General features: G+C 39.6%; 1 protein-coding gene across 7 annotated transcripts in view; it reads right to left on the reverse strand.

The window, feature by feature from the left end:
- Positions 1-17,764, reverse strand: part of RAPGEF4 (Rap guanine nucleotide exchange factor 4) — a 326,385-nt gene that overhangs the window by 116,034 nt on the left and 192,587 nt on the right. Inside the window, exon 1 of one of the 7 annotated variants that reach the window (XM_017856978.1) lies at positions 13,135-13,213. The exons of 5 other annotated variants lie outside the window; for them this stretch is intronic. In XM_017856978.1, the coding sequence (XP_017712467.1) occupies positions 13,135-13,152 (18 nt within the window). In that variant the 5' untranslated portion in view covers positions 13,153-13,213. Of the gene's footprint in view, positions 1-13,012; positions 13,214-17,764 lie in introns of those variants that run through there. One more of the 7 variants, XM_017856979.1, reaches the window with a different exon arrangement.

A 17,764-nucleotide genomic window follows, 5' to 3' on the forward strand; every position in this document is an offset into this window, starting at 1 on the left:
TAGAAAATTTCAAAGAACTCCTGGAACTAATAAGCAAGTATAAGGTCAGAGGATATAAGGTCATGTACAAAATACCAATTGTTTTTTCCCTATATCAGCAATGAACAATTGGAATTTGAAATAATAAAATACCTCTTAGAACATCATCCCTCCAAAATAAAGTACTTTGTATTAATCTAACAAAACATGTACAAGGCATATATACAGGTAACTATGAAACACTGACGAAGAAAATCAATGAACATCTAAATAGAGACATATGCCATGTTCATAAATTACCAGACTCAATACTCTTAAGATGTCAGTTCTTCTCAGCTTGATCTATAGACCCAATGAATCCCAACTGAAATCCCAGGAATCTATTTCATAGATATATGAATATCTGCAATTACTGGAAAGGTAGAGGACCTAGACAGAATACTGCATTATGCTGTTCTGGCATTGCTATAAAGAAATACCTGATACTGGGTAATTTACGAGAAAAGAGGTTGAACTGGCTCATGGTTCTGTAGGCTGTACAGGAAACACAGCAGCATCTGCTTATGCGGAGTCCTCAGGGAGCTTTTACTCATGGTGGAAGGTGAAGTGGGAGCAGGCACTTCACATGGAAAAAGTAGGAACAAGGGACAGAGAGTTGCGGGGAGGTGCCACACCTTTAAACAACCTGATCTCATGAGAACTCACTATGACCAAGACAGCACCAAGCCATGAAGAATCTGCCCCCATGATCCAATCACCTCCTACCAGACCTCACCTCCAGCATTGGGGATTACAATTCAACATGAGATATGGGCAAGGACAAACATCCAAACTGTATCAAACAGTCAACACAACACAGAAGAAAAAGGTGGAGGACTCATGCTACCTAATTTCAATAATAATATATATTCTCATAGTAGGAATTCTTGATACGATATAATGAAAACAGTAGAACTTGATGGTCTTCTCCCCAAAATCCATAATCCTAGTCTAATCTTGAGAAAAACATTAGACAAATTCCAAGTGAGGGACATTCTACAAAATGCCTGACCAGTATCTCTTAAAACTGTCATGGTTATCAAAAACAAGGAAAGTCTGAGAATTATAATAAAGCTAGCAATTAAGACAGTGAAATATTGGAGAATGAACAGACATGTAGATGAATGGAACAGAATATGAAGTCCAAAAATAGACACAGTCAACTGATCTTTTAAAAACGAACAAAGACAATTCAATGGAGAGAAGACAGTCTTTTCAACGAAGGGAGCTGGAAAAACTGGATGCCCATATGCTAAAAAAGTGAATCTACACACAGACCTTATGCCTTATATGCACATCTGTACCTCAGAAATGATTATAAGCCTAAATGTAAAACACAAAACTATAAAATTTCTAGAAGAAAATATAGGGAAAAATCTAAATGACATTTAGTTTGGTGATAAGTTAGATACAACAACAAAAGCATAATCCATGAAAGAAAAAAAAATGGATGTTGGACTTGACTGAAATTAAAAACTTCTTCTCTGCTAAGGACACTGTTAAGACGAAAAGTGAAACCACAGACTGGACTGCAAAAGTCATATCTGATCAAGGACTTGTATCCAAAATATACAAAGAATTCTTCAAACAATAAGAAAAGAAGCAAATTTTTTAAATGGGCAAAAGATACCTCGACAAAGAAGACAGATGGCAAACAGCATACGAAAAGATACTCAATATCATCTGTCATTAGGGAAATGGAAATTAAAACAAGAATGAGATACCACTACACATCTATTAGAACGGCTTTAAAAAACTGACAATACCAAGCTGGCAAGGACACAGAACAAAGTAACTCTCATTCACTGCTAGTGGGAAAACAAAATGGTACAACCACTTTGGAAGACAGTTTGGCAGTTTCTTACAAAGCTAAATATAGTGTTACCACACAATCTAGCAATTGTGCTCGTAAGAATTACCCAACTGATTCGAAAACTTATGTCCACACAAAATCTGCCCACAAATATTCATAGCAGTTTTACTCATAATTGCCAAAAAATGAAAGCAGCCAAGATGTCCTTCAACAGAAGAAAAAATAAATAAACTGTAGTACATTTATATAATGCAACACTATTCAGTGTTAAAGGAAATAAACTATCAAGCAATGCAAGGACATTGAATCTTAAGTGCATATTGCTAAGTGAAAGGCTACATGCCGCATGATGTCATTTATATGACAGGTTGGAAAAGGCAAAACTTTATCAAGAGCAAACAAATTGTGGTTTTTATGGCTTCAGACACGGAGGATTAAATAGGTAAAGCACAGGGAATTGTTTAGGGCAGTAAAACTATTCTGTATGATACTGTAATGGTAGATACATGACACTACACATCTGTCAAAACTCATATAACTTTACAACACAAGGAGTAAAACCTAATATGTGCAAATTTTAAAAATCATTTAGAAGGTTAGGGTATCCCAGGATGGAATGCATACTGTGACAAAATAATTTCATAATAAATGTATGAAATAACTTCAATGAAGGGAGTGGCAGAGCAGAGGCAGGTGGGGAAGGTGCTGACTTAAGAAATGAGTAGAGCGTGACAGACAGAAGGCAAGGACACTGCACACAGTGCTCTATTCTACTTGATAACATTTGTTTCCCATGGGGGCCCAGGCAAACAGTTTAAACCACTGTAAACGTAAATGGGAGTTAGACAGTTAAATAAATAGATGGCAGATGGTACAAGCCAAATTTCTCACTGTTGAGAGTGGGAGGTTACAAAGAGGCAAGGAGAAAGGAGTAGAATGATCCATGTGGTAATGGATTAGAGTTGGAGAAATCAGTATGAAGTCATGCTTAGCCAAACATAGATACAGATGGTTGTGTGGTGTGTGTGTGTGTGTGTGTGTGTACTTACAGATATGTGTACATACACAGGCAAGGAGAAAGGAGTAGAATGATCCATGTGGTAATGGATTAGAGTTAGAGAAATCAGTATGAAGTCATGCTTAGCCAAACATAGATACAGATGGTTGTGTGGTGTGTGTGTGTGTGTGTGTGTGTACTTACAGATATGTGTACATACACAGGCAAGGAGAAAGGAGTAGAATGATCCATGTGGTAATGGATTAGAGTTAGAGAAATCAGTATGAAGTCATGCTTAGCCAAACATAGATACAGATGGTTGTCTGTGTGGTGTGTGTGTGTGTGTGTACTTACAGATATGTGTACATACACAGGTTAGGCTGCACACATATATTTCCTTGCTATGTCAGATGACATGGCTTAAGATATCCTAGTAGCAACAGCACGCCTAGCACCAAGCTCTTGTTAACACCATTCTTTCATCAAAGGAACCAAGAATCCTTGGCAAAATGGCTGCCTCAGACTAGAGCAGAGAATATACATGCAACTCGTTGTGCCACAGGTAAGGCAGTGCTCGACAAAACAAAATAAAACAAAGCATAGTGATGGGAGTATGTCAAAGGAATACAGGAGCCAGAGGAAAGAGCTCCCAGTGGCCAAAGCTGGAAAAATTTGAGCAATACAATTAATATGGTAGTACTGGATTATAACCCAAACTATAAAATAAATATCCATGAGTGCACAGTGATATACAAAATGACAGCATAAACCAATCAACATGGGAAAGGAGACAAATCCCCCACACAGAGGAATTCCAAACAATGTAGCTATTCTGCTATCAAGAAGCTGGAGCCTAGCTCCTTGCTCCTTAAGTGTGGGCTGTGTGCACAATGACTTCCTTCCAAAGAGTTCAGTATGGCAAGCAGGGCAGGAGTTGTGGGAGAGTGATTTTACAGTGGAGAAACTTGCAGACACTACCTCAGCCAGATGATCAAGATCAACATCAACAGTGATATGTCATACTAATAGTATATATTCTCGATATGGTGTGATGAAAATATGGTCTTCCCCAAACCCCTAGACCCAGTCTAATATTGAGAAAAACATTAGACAAATCCCAATAGAGGGACATTCTACCAAATACCTGACCTATATCCCTTAAAACTGTCAGTCATCCAAAACAAGGAAAGACTGAGAAACGGATAGCCAAAAGGAGCCTAAGGAGACCTGGCAACTGAATGTGAAGTGGTGTCCTGGATAGCATTTTAGAATAGAAAAAGGATATTAGGTAAAAATGAGGGAAATCTAAATAGACTATGGACTTTTTTTCTTTAAGAGACAGGGTCTTGCTCTGCTGCCCAGGCCGGAGTACCGTGGCATAATCACAATTCACAGCAGCCTCAAATTCCTGGGCTCGAGTGATCCTCCTACCTTAGTCTCCCAAGTAGGTAGGACTACAAGCAGGTACCACCATGCCTGGCTGATTTAAAAGATTTTTTTTTTTTTTTTTGCAGAGAGAGGAGTCTCACTGTGTTGTCCAGTCTGGTCTTGAACCCTTGGTCTCAAGTGATCCTCCTACCTTGGCCTCCCAAAGTGCTGGGATTACAGGTGTGAGCTACCACATCCAGCCTTAAACTATGGACTTTAGTTGGCGGTAATGAATCAATATTTGTTCATTAAGAAAATATCCTTATAAATAAAGACAAATTAAAGATTCTCTCAGAGGAGAAAAAATTTAGAATTCATAGCTGTCACAACTGCCTTAAAAGAATTTCTTAAAAAGTTCTTCAGACAGAAGAGAAATGATACCAGAGGAGAACTAAGAACATCAAGAATGAAGGTAGAGCAACAGCATTGCAACAAAAATAATTCCAGAAATGGGACTGGGATGGTGTGAAAAGTAACTTTGACAAGATACAAATAGCTATTTAAAAAATTATTGCCAAAAATAAAAAATAAAAAATTATTGCAGAGGAAATTCGTTCTACATTATGGTTGAGACGATGTTAACTAATTTTAAAATCCTTTAAAATTTAATTGAAAAGGAAGAATAGGAAACTATATATATAGTGCAAACTAAATTTTGTTTCTATTTGTATACATGTTTCTGTATGTTAACTATACAAACACACAGAGCTCTGGGAGGCAGCATTTTCAGAAGTTTTTTCTGGGGGGGATGGAGTCTCACTTGTTGCCCAGGCTGGAGTGCAGTGGCGCAATCTCAGCTCACTACAACCTCTGCCTCCTGGGTTCAAGTTATTCTTCTGCCTCAGCCTCCCGAGTAGCTGGGACTACAGGCACACACCGCCATGCCCGGCTAATTTTTTGTACTTTAGTAGAGACAGGTTTCACCACGTTGTCCAGGCTGATCTTGAACTCCTGAGCTCAGGCAACCCGCCCACCTCGGCCTCCCAAAGTGCTAGGATTACAGGCATGAGGAAGATTTTTAAAAACACTGATTTTTCTGAATATTCAACATAAGTATTATATTTATGATCAGAAAGAGATAACCATTATTTTTAAAAATCCACTGTCATGCTGGACTTCAGTTTAGACTCTCGGCAGAAACACCTCCTTTCAGGCACAAAATATAAACATCAATGACTTATCTGAATGCAAATTTGGCTCACAGACTTTAAAGACTTAAAATGTAGATTAAAAAGGAACAATTCCTATAATATTCTAGGAAAAATGAGATTGCTTAAGTCGTGTACTGTTGGAGCACCCACATCCAAGTAGCTCAAAAGACTTAAGATCAAACCTTGTTAATCTCCACATCATATATGTTAAGAAGACGGTGCAAAAGAAAATTTGATTCTGATTGAATGGAATGCATGGACATTCTAAAGCACAGTGCTCACTGCAATCACAGCTACTGCAAAATGTGATGTTAACACTATTCTCATAAGTGCATCTGTCCAACTTGTTCATAAACAAGGCATGAAGACTAGCCCAAAATGAGATATTGATTGTATGATGATGTTATTTGAGTACATCAATCGAAGGGGGCAGGGCTTTTTTGGCAGTCAGCGGAATGCACATCACTGGGGAGGAGCAATGAACAGTTCCCACTTCCCATCGTTCCTCCTCCTTCTGGACACAGACCCTCCCATCAACAGAGCTATGTATCCCACCTACACTGGCTCAGAGTGGGGATGGAGGGGTCACGTGGCCCACCATAGGCCAGCCAGAGTCCTTCCCCTATGCTCTCTCATTGTGGCTGCTGGGGAGGAACCAGGAGCTGTTGGTTGCCATGTTTCTAGGCTAGGGAAGAAGCAATAAGAGGTAGAGCCCTCAGCTCCCATCAGCCCAAGCCCGGCTCCACTGTGAGCCCCCCGTTTCCTCTCTTGTTTGGTTTTTTTGAGACAGGGTCTGGCTCTGTCACCCAGGCTGGAGCGTGATGGTACCAACTTGGCTCACTGCAGCCTTTGCCCCTCAAGCTCAAGCTTGACATCCTACCATCACAGTCTCCTGAGTAGCTTGGACTACAGGTGCATGCCACCACGCCTGGTTAATTTTTGTATTTTTTGTAGTGACAGGGTCTCACCATGTTGCCCAGGATGGTCTCGAGCTCCCGGGCTCAAGTGACCCTCCCACCTCAGCCTCCCAAAGTGCTAGGATTACAGGTGTGAGCTACCGCCCCTGGTCTCTTGTTTGCTTTCAAGGTGGCTTGATCCAGGTGTCTGCCACCTGTAACTTAGAAGTCTGGAGTTATATAGTAACCTAATAATTCTGTAGCCTAGTGAAGAGGGAGAATGTTGGGGTTGGGGGTGAATAATGAAACTTTTTTTTTTTCTTTTTTTTTTACTGCAACCATAACAGATGAAATGAAACACTGTTGTCTCAGAAATCCTTCCGGTTCGGGTGACAAGGCTCTTAGAGTGTGTATTTTGGTGTTTTGGTACTTAACTCCAATCTCTCTCAGTACCACATTCTGAAATAATGATCTGTTTACCTATCTCTCTACCCCATTAGGTGGTTTGCTCTTTGAAGTCAATAATTCATTGCATTGGACTTTCTGGACTTTGTATATCCACAGTCTACATGGCACATAGTAGAAACTTAAAAAATGTTAGTTAATATAAAAAGGATTAAATAGGGCTGGGCACGGTGGCTCACACCTGTAATCCCAGCACTTTGGGAGGCCGAGGCAGATGGATCGCCTGAGGTCAGGAGTTCAAGACCAGTCTGACCAACGTGGTGAAACCCAGTCTCTACTAAAAAATACAAAAATTAGCTGGGCATGGTGGTGGGTGTCTATAATCCAAGCTACTCGGGAGGTTGAGGCAGGGGAATTGCTTGAATCCAGGAGGTGGAGGTTGCAGTGAGCCGAGATTGCACCATTGCACTCCAGCCTGGGCAACAGAACAAGACTCTGTCTCAAAAAAGCGAAACAAAGCAAAACAAAACAAAAAGGATTAAATAAAATATAGTTATTCTTTCTACTATTACAAAATTACCTTACTCCTTCAAACTTTATTAATTAGAAATTTGTGACTAGGCTAGAAAAATTAATTTACTCAAGGAAAAAGGGGATTATTAACCCATTTAGTAGTGTAAGAAACTGTAAAAAGAATGATTAAACTAATTAAGAGAATAAATTGTTTCAAGCAGACCATAGCCATTCAAAGTCACCTATTCATACAGAAATAATTTGTGAGCTAAGTTACAAATAACATCCCTCTACCTATTCATTAAATTAGGTCCCTGAGGATGTCTATTAAATAATGCTTTGTTAGCCTGGTTCACTTAGCTGTTTTTACTTGAAATATTACATAAATCAACTTTTTATTAATGTAAAAGGTGACACCTGAAATCATATACAGAGTTAACTTATAAACATAAATGATCTTAAATCTGTAACATATAATAGAGGGCCAAAACAAACCTGATAAAATTCTTGCTGATTTATGTCTCATTATTTCATTTTTTTCAGACACATTTTAATTTCATTCATGCCCCAGGCATGTCCTACTCAGTGCAAATCCCTACCATCTATCTCATTATCACTCTCTAATCTAATGTTTATCATTATTAGCTATTGACTGGACCCAGGTACAGTGCAAAAGTCTAATTACACTTCATTCTTGGATACTGCCCAGTACAGGGACCTTCAAACCAGGTTTCCAAACTGACTCTACCCTCATCCTTCCCTTCCTCAGTTGATGGTAGTTGCATCCTTCCACATGTTCAGGCCAAAAACCTTGAAGTCACCCTTGAGTCCCTTCTCTCTTACCTCGTATTTAATTCATCAGAAAATCCTATGGACTCTATTTCCAAAAATCCGTCTAGAATGCAACACTTTCCACCCCTCCACTGCAACTTCACCATCATCTCTAGCTTTCCATGAAGTACACAGGAGTTTCCTAGGACTCAAAGAATTTAGTAACACTGTTATTTAAAACTACTTCCATCCCCAGCTTCCTATTTTTGTGAATGAGTTTTCCCAGTGCTTACATACATAAAAACCGAGAAGAAGAATGAAACTGCTATTTCCTAAAGGTACATAAATTGACTTTGTAAAATAATTCATTTGTTAAAACACTTGCCAAGTCACCCAGTGATGCATTTCTGATAGTAATTTACTTTAATGTTTAATAATTTTGTACAGAAATTTATAAAATATTTATTTTGTTTTGATGATCATATATAATTACTTATTGTCATAACTCAATCTAGAAGAAAAACTGTAACAAAGACCCATGGTCACGAGAGATTTCAAAACACAAATATTTAAATGTAAGTACATATTTTTGATAAATGTTCAGTATGAGGGTGATCCATAAGAGACTTTCAAACACAAACATACGTTACAACATGAAGCTGCCATATTAACCCTGGGCAGCTCATATTTGGATAGTTAACATGAGTGAAAAATAATCTATTTAAGATGTTGTTGTGTTTGAGTCTTTGTTATCATAGCTGAACCCAGATGATAAAGTCATCTGGCCTGGAAAACAATATGTTACCAGAGAATAAAATTCTGTGGAGGAAATAAAATGGGAATATGATTTAAACAACAAAAGGAAGTAATATAACATTGTAACTATTCAAAAGCTTGTTCATATATTTTTTTAAATGGTGAGCAACACATTATTTTTCACAATGCCTGGTCTAATATACCGTTAGCATTCCATAAAAACTTGCTGATTAACAGACCCATTCCTTGGGAAAATTTGTTTAACTTACAGGACTGGAACTCAATTATTCTGTACTGACTTGCAAACCAGACTATGCTGCATTTAGCAAAGTCAAATATCTACAATATGTGAGAATGGAACACTATGTATGTGCACATTTGAATAGATGAATGAGTGAATGAGCTGGTTATTTTGGTGGTTTCCAAGTACTAGGAATCTTACAAACTACTAATATTTCCACTTTTCATCCAAACATCTTGTGCCATGTAACTTGAAGGTTAGACATGCATGAACACTGGAATGACCACCAGAGGGAGCCCACGTGTTTTTCTGAATATGCCAGACACCACAATTGAGAAAAATCGAAGAATAACCACCACAAATATGAAAAAAAATAGAAAGTTCGGGCGGTGGGCGCATGGGGTGGAGGTGGGAGTGGGGGGGGGGGTGTGTGAGGAGGGGTGGGAAGGGGACAGGGAAGCATTACCTGTTATTTAAGAGATTATATTATTGAATGACAGAACCATTTATGCATCTATGTTACAAATCCTTTTACTAGGCAGCTGTACACCGCAATGCTTTGACACTTATAAAAGGAGAACTGATTAAATGTAAGATTTAAAAAATCTCACATACCCTAAAACTAGCAGGTCCTGGGTGGGCTGCTGTGATAACATCCATGACTCTCCGCTGTGCCCCAAACAAGCCAGCTGCCTTCTCCAGCTTATCTTTGTGTTCCTGCTCTCACTCTCTATTCCGGTTCATCTTTGTGGTTAACTTTGGAGGAAGGTTTGGGTGTGGCTTCCTCACTTTGTTTGGGATTGGGCTATCAAATTACAACACCAGAGGAGCACTTGGTGTGACTTGGGAATTTCTGATTCTCCTGTCTGAGCCAAGTTATAAGGACAATAAGATGAATGACTTTCCATTTATTGTCCTGAAGTCTTCCCAGAACTGAGAAATGAACCAAGTGCTAACAGGATGCAAGAGGACCTCTCTAAGGCTTTCCAGGCCCAATCTCCACTTACACCAGAACCTACAGGCCTGCCTCAGAGAGTCCTCCAAACTAGAAAAATATCCTGGGACTGAGGCTATAGAAACAGCATGTGATCTTGTCTAGAATTACACTACATGTAAACTATGTTTTCTATTTGAGATCAGTATCAAGTTTTGGAATCCCCTCCCACCTGTCCATCCCCACCCCAGCCTGGCTTGATCTTACTAATCCTTTTATTGTGGTAAGTCAGATCACCATTATACCAGTGAGGGAACTGAAGCTCCTGGAAATGAGTGACTTGTTCCGTGTCACTGGCTATTAAGTGTCAGGGATGGAAACTCACAAACATGCGCTTCTGGGGACATGGATTGTAACAGTGAATGAGTATTGAACCCCGTCATACTAATGTCTTTGGAGACAGAAAGAAAATTATTGTCTTCCTTTTCCCTCAAACTACAATTGAGTGAAAAGCATGACAGAAGTGAATTCAATGACTTAGCCCTTGTTTTACCCAGAATTTTCATGGTATGCTTTCCCAAGTTTCTTTTATGTCTGGATGGGGTGATCATAAATCATGTATGCAAATAAATTAGCACAAACAAATTGAATTCCACAGGCTTAGGTACTGGGCTGAATGCTGCTAAATTTAACATGCTTATTAATGCCTTGAATATGGAATCAAATCAAAAACATTCTTATCAAATTTAACAATGATACCCAATTGAGTGGGGGTGGCTGGCAGTTAGGAGAGCTAGTTTGAAATTTAAAATGACCTTGACAAACAGAAAAGGAAAAAGAGGGCAAAATTCAATAGAAAGCTTTGCAAAGTAATTCATTCAAAAGAGGGGGCAAACAAAGAGAACAACAGAAATGAAGGAGTATTGACTGGGTAATTATAACGGAAAAGGAGCTGGAGGTCAGAGTGAACAATAGCCTCCAAAATCAATCTAGTTCTGTCATTTTAAAAAAGAAGGCATGATTTTGAGAAGTACAAATAGGGGGAAATTCAAGCTAATTCTCCCTCCAGACTCAAAATAGATCAAGCTCTTTGAGGAGGGGTGAGGAAGGTGTTTTGTTGGGACACTGGAATGCCCGTAGCTTGGAAGCCAGGTTTTTATAACTTTGAAAGGGATCCTTAGAAAGAAGAGTGCCTAAAATAATTCAAAAGAGAAGATTCGGGTACTCTTCCTTTGTTCATGCAGTGCTCTCAGCCTGGCATATCGTTTTCCTTCCCCCTGGGTAGCAACCACCCAGACACTGCCTCCTCTGTGGGGTACTTTGAACCCCTTCCCTTCTTCTTAACAAGAACTTCACAGTCCCACTATGTGTCTCCGCAAAGCAGATACTAGAGGCCAGCACTGGCTAAGTCCTTGGCATACGTTATCTATCTCATTAATACTCTTGAACACCTCCTTGGGCAAGACACTACTATTATTCTCCTTCTGTAGATGAGGAAACAAATGAGTAAGGCAGTTAAGTAACTTGTTCATGTTCACATGTTAGAAATTGGCAGAGCTGGGAGTTTAACTGAAACCCTAGGAGCTCCTAAATCCCCGTCCTGAGGCCACGCTACCCTGACGACATGTGCACCCACAATACTTCACTGTTCTTATGTGTTCACGTGTGCTTCTATCTAGGCTGCAGCACCATATTTTCATAGTCCTATATGAAGGCCGGAGATTGATCAATAAGTGTTCATTAAATTAAAGGTTTTCAAGCAAGCAGTGGTATATTCCATGGGCGTTTCTGAGTCATTCTTTGGCTGAAGGGAAATAGAAAACTAAATTAAACTAAAAAGGATTTAGACATTTATAAAAACAGGTAATAGGAATTCTGAACAATTCTGGACCATATTAGTAAAGGTGATTTGATCATTTTCTTTTCTGAAAACTTTAAAGAACTGAAATTGTTATATCCACATTTATACATGTACAAATACATATGTATGTATCTATATATATTATGTGGATGTGTATATATATGTGCATTTATCTGTCATCTATCTTCAATGTATTGTCATCTAAAGGTAAAGACAGTGACTACAGAATATTTAATATCTGTGGACTCAGGGAGGCTGCCTGACACAGAATTGTTGATAGAACAGAATCTAAACCCTAAATGACATGTCAACACTAGATTAGTTTATCCAATCTGAGAACACTCAATTTTCTCTCCTAACCATAAGACACATTTTACAAATAATTTGTTCTCAGTTTCTCAAAACGAGAACAATAAAAATTCAAACACATCAAACATAAGTGATACTATCTATTTTATTCTCACGGTTAATTGAGATAACATGCTAGCAACCCAAAGTAACTGGTGATGATGATAACTGCCTTCAGTATAGGAGAAAATATTACTGAAGACAGCAATATACTCTCCCACAGCTTGGAAGCAGCAGCTGTGTACATTACTAATAACATGACATCACACTCCTCCCTCCCCGCCGACAGTGGAACAATTCTGAGCTGCATCTCAAGGCCATGCAATGTTTTAAGTGAGAGCAAGAAGCAGCTGTTGGCCAAAGAGAAACTCATTTCTTTTAATATTATTACTATTATTAAACTATCAAACATTACACAGGTTATCTGGGATAGCTTGCCAAATCAAATTCTGATGACTGAAAAGATGGAGGGAACATATTCAAAACAGGGCCGTGCAGTATATCTCAGTTGCAACTCTAGAAAATCGTCAGCATGACAGCAGCATTAAAAGGTTCTATTTCATAAGAGAGATTTTAAAAATTGCAAAGAAACCAAACATAGAATATTAAAACAATCACCAAATGTAATTCATAGTATTACAAAAATAATTATAAAATATAGCAATGAACCATGACCCCAATACACCCCAATACATCTCCTTTCACCAACAAACTCACAGCAAGCAGGTCCTAGGAACAATGTCGAGGGCATTCAAATGCAATTAACACACAGCCTAACTGATAATAAAAGGATCAGAGTTCTAGAGTATTACCTACATTTCCTATTTACCATTTAGATGGATGACAACTACACGTCATCCTAAAAATGCAATCGGCTTACCACTGCAGAAGCTAGAGAGAGAGATGGTATGGCTAGCTTTTGTAAGAGTTGAGGAACAGATGGAATAAAAAGCAGAAAGAAATTCAGCAAGAACAGTCTGCCCCATAAAATGCATAACTCACAAGTACAAAAACAAACATTTCCTCAGAGACTGGAGAACTGAAGTTGTCCTTGGCACTTTCGACATGAAGTCACGGTGTTTTCTAGGAGGTGGGGCAAAATAAGTCCTCTCGGGGGCTATGCTTTCTAATAGGCCAGCTAACGAAAGGAGTATTTACACACTACACAGCTCACAGGATTGGGCCAGCAGCACTGCTAATCTAATCTTCGTTTGAGTGATAAGCAATGTGTCCTTCAAAATCAGGACAAGCTGGCTCAAGATTTTCAAAGCTTCAGCATTTTGTGGTTTCGGTCTCCTATTAGAGTTTTGTACCCTGGCCAGTTACACATGAGTTTCAGAATGGTAATGGCACTAGTGAGGCCACCGGTACCCTAGAGCAGAGGGACACAGCTGCCAGGGGTACACCGGTGACCCTGGCCAAGGTGTCTTCATAGGCTCGGCCTGGATCAATTATGTTGTAAAGCAGGGTTTTAAAAACTGTGTTCCACGGAAAACAGTTTGAATTCCGTTGGTCTTCGAAAGGTGGATTTGAAAGGGTTTATACAGCCTTATGGGATTATCTCTGATTGTTGGGTTTTTTTCTTTTCTTTTTTTTTTGTTTTTAGAGACAAGGTCTCACTCTGTCACCCAGGCTGGAGTGCAGTGGTGCAATTCTAGCTCACTGCAGCCTCAACTCCTGGGCTTAAGTTATCCTTTTGCCTCAGCCTCTCAAGCTAGGATTACTGGTGTGAGCCATCAATTATCTGAATTTTTAATATTTTAAGTTTGTATGAGGATACACAATTTCTTATTTCTTTATCTGGCCCAGAATTTCATTGTCATAGTCAGTCTGTAGTGATAAAATGTTGTCATATAATAGGTGGAAAATATTCTAATTTGTTCTCTCTAACCTTAAAAAAGAGCAACAATAAAGAGAAATAAATGTTATTATATTCCCTAAAAATTCCCCAAATTCCTAACCTTTTGACTCTCGCAGTCAAAAGGTTCTTATTATTCTACTGCTCTTCCCTTAATGAGAATTTCCACAAACTCGGAAAGTTATTTCCTTACTAGTTGCCATTTGAAACCTTACATCTTTATAATACTTTCTAAAACTTATTCTTCATATAAATGACCCATAGTTTTTAAAGTTTGAGAAACTCCTGCTTTAAGTAACCTTCTTAAGATGAGACTTGCCAAGTGGTTTGAGATGATCTCCAGACCGGGTCATTACTAATTACTAGCATGAATTCTTCTAGCATTTGGGGAACAACTTTGAGCTCCACGTTGATAGTGATTTATAGTGAGAAAGCATTCTTCAGTATTTAGCAAAAAGTTTATTAACCATACTACCAATACTATAACTGCCTAAAAAATGAGGACCTCGGGCTGGGCGCGGTAGCTCACGCCTGTAATCCCAGCACTTTGAGAGTCTGAGTCGGCAGATCACAAGGTCAAGAGATGGTGACCATCCTGGCCAACATGGTGAAACCCTGTCTCTACTAAAAACACAAAAATTAGCTGGGTATGGTGGCGTGCACCTGTAGTCCCAGCTACTCAGGAGGCTGAGGCAAGAGAGTCACTTGAACCCAGGAGGCAGAGGTTGCAGTGAGCCGAGATCACACCATTGCACTCCAGCCTGGCGACAGATTGAGACTCCGTCTCAAAAAACAAAACAAAACAAAAACACACATACACACACATACAAAATGAGGACCCCAGATGATCCTCTGGGAAACAAGATGTTTATAAATCAGGAAATGAGATTATGTTGTAATATCTCCGTAAGTCTACTTCTCTGGCTCCTTCCACACTGAAGTAAAGTATTACCTTCTAAAACTATGAAACCCCATAGCAGTTGCCCTTTCAAAAGTATGGAGCACAATAAGCAACAAAATCTGCATAAGTAGACAAAAATTAAAGACAGGGTCATTATTTCAAAGGGCAACCGTAATATTCAGCATTCAGCATTCAAGCTTTCTTATAATTGTGATTTTTAACTTCAGTGTTAAACATGATCAGTCAAGTATAGCACATATAAAAGAGAGAAACAAATACAACTTTAGTAGATCAAAGAGAATTCCTTTAACAATCACAACCCTATCAAAATAATCAACTGGTTTTTTTGGCTCCATGGTTTTCCTTCCTTCCTTCTTTCCTCCTTCCTTCCTTCCTGCCTGCCTGCCTTCCCTCCTTCCCTCCCTCCCTCCCTCCTTTCTTTCCCTTCCTTCCTTCCTCCCTTCCCTCCCTCTGTCCCCCCACCCCTCCCCTTCCTTCCTTCTTTCCCTCCCTCCCTCCTTTCTCTCCCTTCCCCTTCCTCCTTCCTTCCTTCCTTCCTTCCTTCCTTCCTTCCTCCCTTCCTTCCTTCCTTCCTTCCTTCCTTCTCTCTTTCTCTCTGTTTCTTTCTTCTCACTCTGTTGCCCAGGATGGAGTGTAGTGATACATTTATGGCTCAGTGTAGCCTCAACTTCCCAGGCTCAACTGATCCTCCTAGGACTACAGGTGTGCCCCACCACATTCAGCGTGTGTGTGTGTGTGTGTATGTGTGTGTGCAGATAGAGTCTCACTATGTGTCCTGGCTGCGTAGTTGTTTTTCTAACATTTTTCTTGATATTGTATAGGTTCCAGGGTCCTGTGTCATCTAACATTAAATGTCTCTATCAGTTATAATGAATAGTAGACAAAACAATCCAGCAAGTAGCTGCCCATCCATTTGTTTCTACAAAGGTGCAATATATGAAAAGGAATTTATTTTTGTGCAAGGTAAGCCTGAGTCTGAGAAGAAAATGTAGCTGGCAAGGCAGCCACAAACAGCACTTGTTGATGTGTGCATATTTGATTAAAAGTTAAACACAGTGGCTGGGCGCGGTGGCTAACGCCTGTAACCCCAGTACTTTGGGAGGCCAAGGTGGGCGGATCACGAGGTCAGGAGATCAAGACCATCCTGGCTAACATGGTGAAACCCCGTCTCTACTAAAAATACAAAAAATTAGCCGGGCGTGGTGGTGGGCACCTGTAGTTCCAGCTAGTCGGGAGGCTGAGACAGGAGAATGGCATGAACCCGAGAGGCAGAGCTTGCAGTGAGCCGAGATCGTGCCACTGTACTCCAGCCTGAGCAACAGAGAGAGACTCTGTCTCAAAACAAAACAAAACAAAAAACAGTTAAACATGGTGATTAACAAAATGATGAGGAGAAGCTGGAAAGGAGAAATTTTTTTTCTACAAATAATCTGTTTGGACACTGAAACAATAGTCTAAATGCTTTTATTTCTGTCCACAGGCATATTATTGTTGTTTTGAAATACAAGGGGAATACAATATTGCCCAAAATGTAGTTAAAGAAGCTAAAGGATAAAATAAATCATCATAACACAACTTGTCTCCTCCAAAAGAAACATTTTCAATTAACACCACTTTAAGACTCCCAGGCTTCTTTTTATCTTTCTAGCGCTTCAACTCTGCTCATGAATGTCTTTCATTTCATTTGCTGTACTTTGACTGATGGCATTGGAGAGCTTTCCTAATAACACATGGTGATGATCCATCTACTCTACTTGCTAATATTGAATTAAAGTGTGCTTCTCTGCTTGCTAGAGAATGTGACCTACAATAGCCTAGGCAAATACAAATAAGCGTATACTACACTAGTATTAGGGAGATGGCCTGGCCAGTTCCCCAAATCTTTCAGAGTAACATGCTAACCGTTCATTGTATCTGACAAGCTCATTGTTGTGCAAACTTTAAATTCCTATTTTGGGCCGGGCGCGGTGGCTCAAGCCTGTAATCCCAGCACTTTGGGAGGCCAAAAAAAAAAAAAAATTCCTATTTTGTCACAAAGTGAGCTACATGATGACAGCTGTTAGGCCTTCTGCTTAGAGCCCTGCGCCTGTTGTCCCACTGCAGGGAGAGCCTGCCTAAAGGTCATTGGGTGCCCAAGAACAACAGTGCTTCCTTTTGAAGCCTAGAACATTTCAGCCCTCCCAGGGCTGGGACGTTCTGTGTGAGCTCCCCACATCACTGATAGTCTCTTGAGGAGGAAGTACAAGGCCTTTCTGCCTTCTTTATTTGGCAAATGATTTGTGTATTATTTGTTGTAGGATGGACAATTTGGGACATCCATGTCCAAAATGCTGGCAAGATCAGTTTGTTGCTTTAGAACCTTTATGAGCCTGATTATCTAGAGCTTGACTCAACAAAGATATTTTTTATGACTAAATATCAATGGCAAGGTTCACTGAAGAAGGGGCAGCCATAAAAGGCAAAAGGACAGTTACTTTATTAAAGGGTAGGACATTTTTCAGAGGTGAAGAGTAGCTAGAAAATGATACAAGACTTGAGAAAATACTAACCACAATAAATAGTCCCAAAGTTTACTGAGCCTACCTACTCTACTTGTCTGTGCCTTCTCCACAGATTATCTCAATCAATATTCACAATTTCCTTTTAAGGTAACATCCACATTTTAAAGAGGAGATGAGGATGTTGAGACAAACCAAGTAGCTTGGGCAAGACCACACAGCTAGGAGCTGAAATCCTTCGCTGGACCAAACGAAGTAAATTTTGGTGTGACATTTGCAGTGACACTGCTAGGTCTTAAACCCAAGTTTGGCCAGGTGTGGTGGCTCATGCCTGTAATCCCAGCACTTTGGGAG

The sequence above is a fragment of the Rhinopithecus bieti genome, unplaced genomic scaffold, assembly GCF_001698545.2.
Source record: "Rhinopithecus bieti isolate Rb0 unplaced genomic scaffold, ASM169854v2 scaffold_43749, whole genome shotgun sequence".
Taxonomy (NCBI): Eukaryota; Metazoa; Chordata; class Mammalia; order Primates; family Cercopithecidae; genus Rhinopithecus; species Rhinopithecus bieti.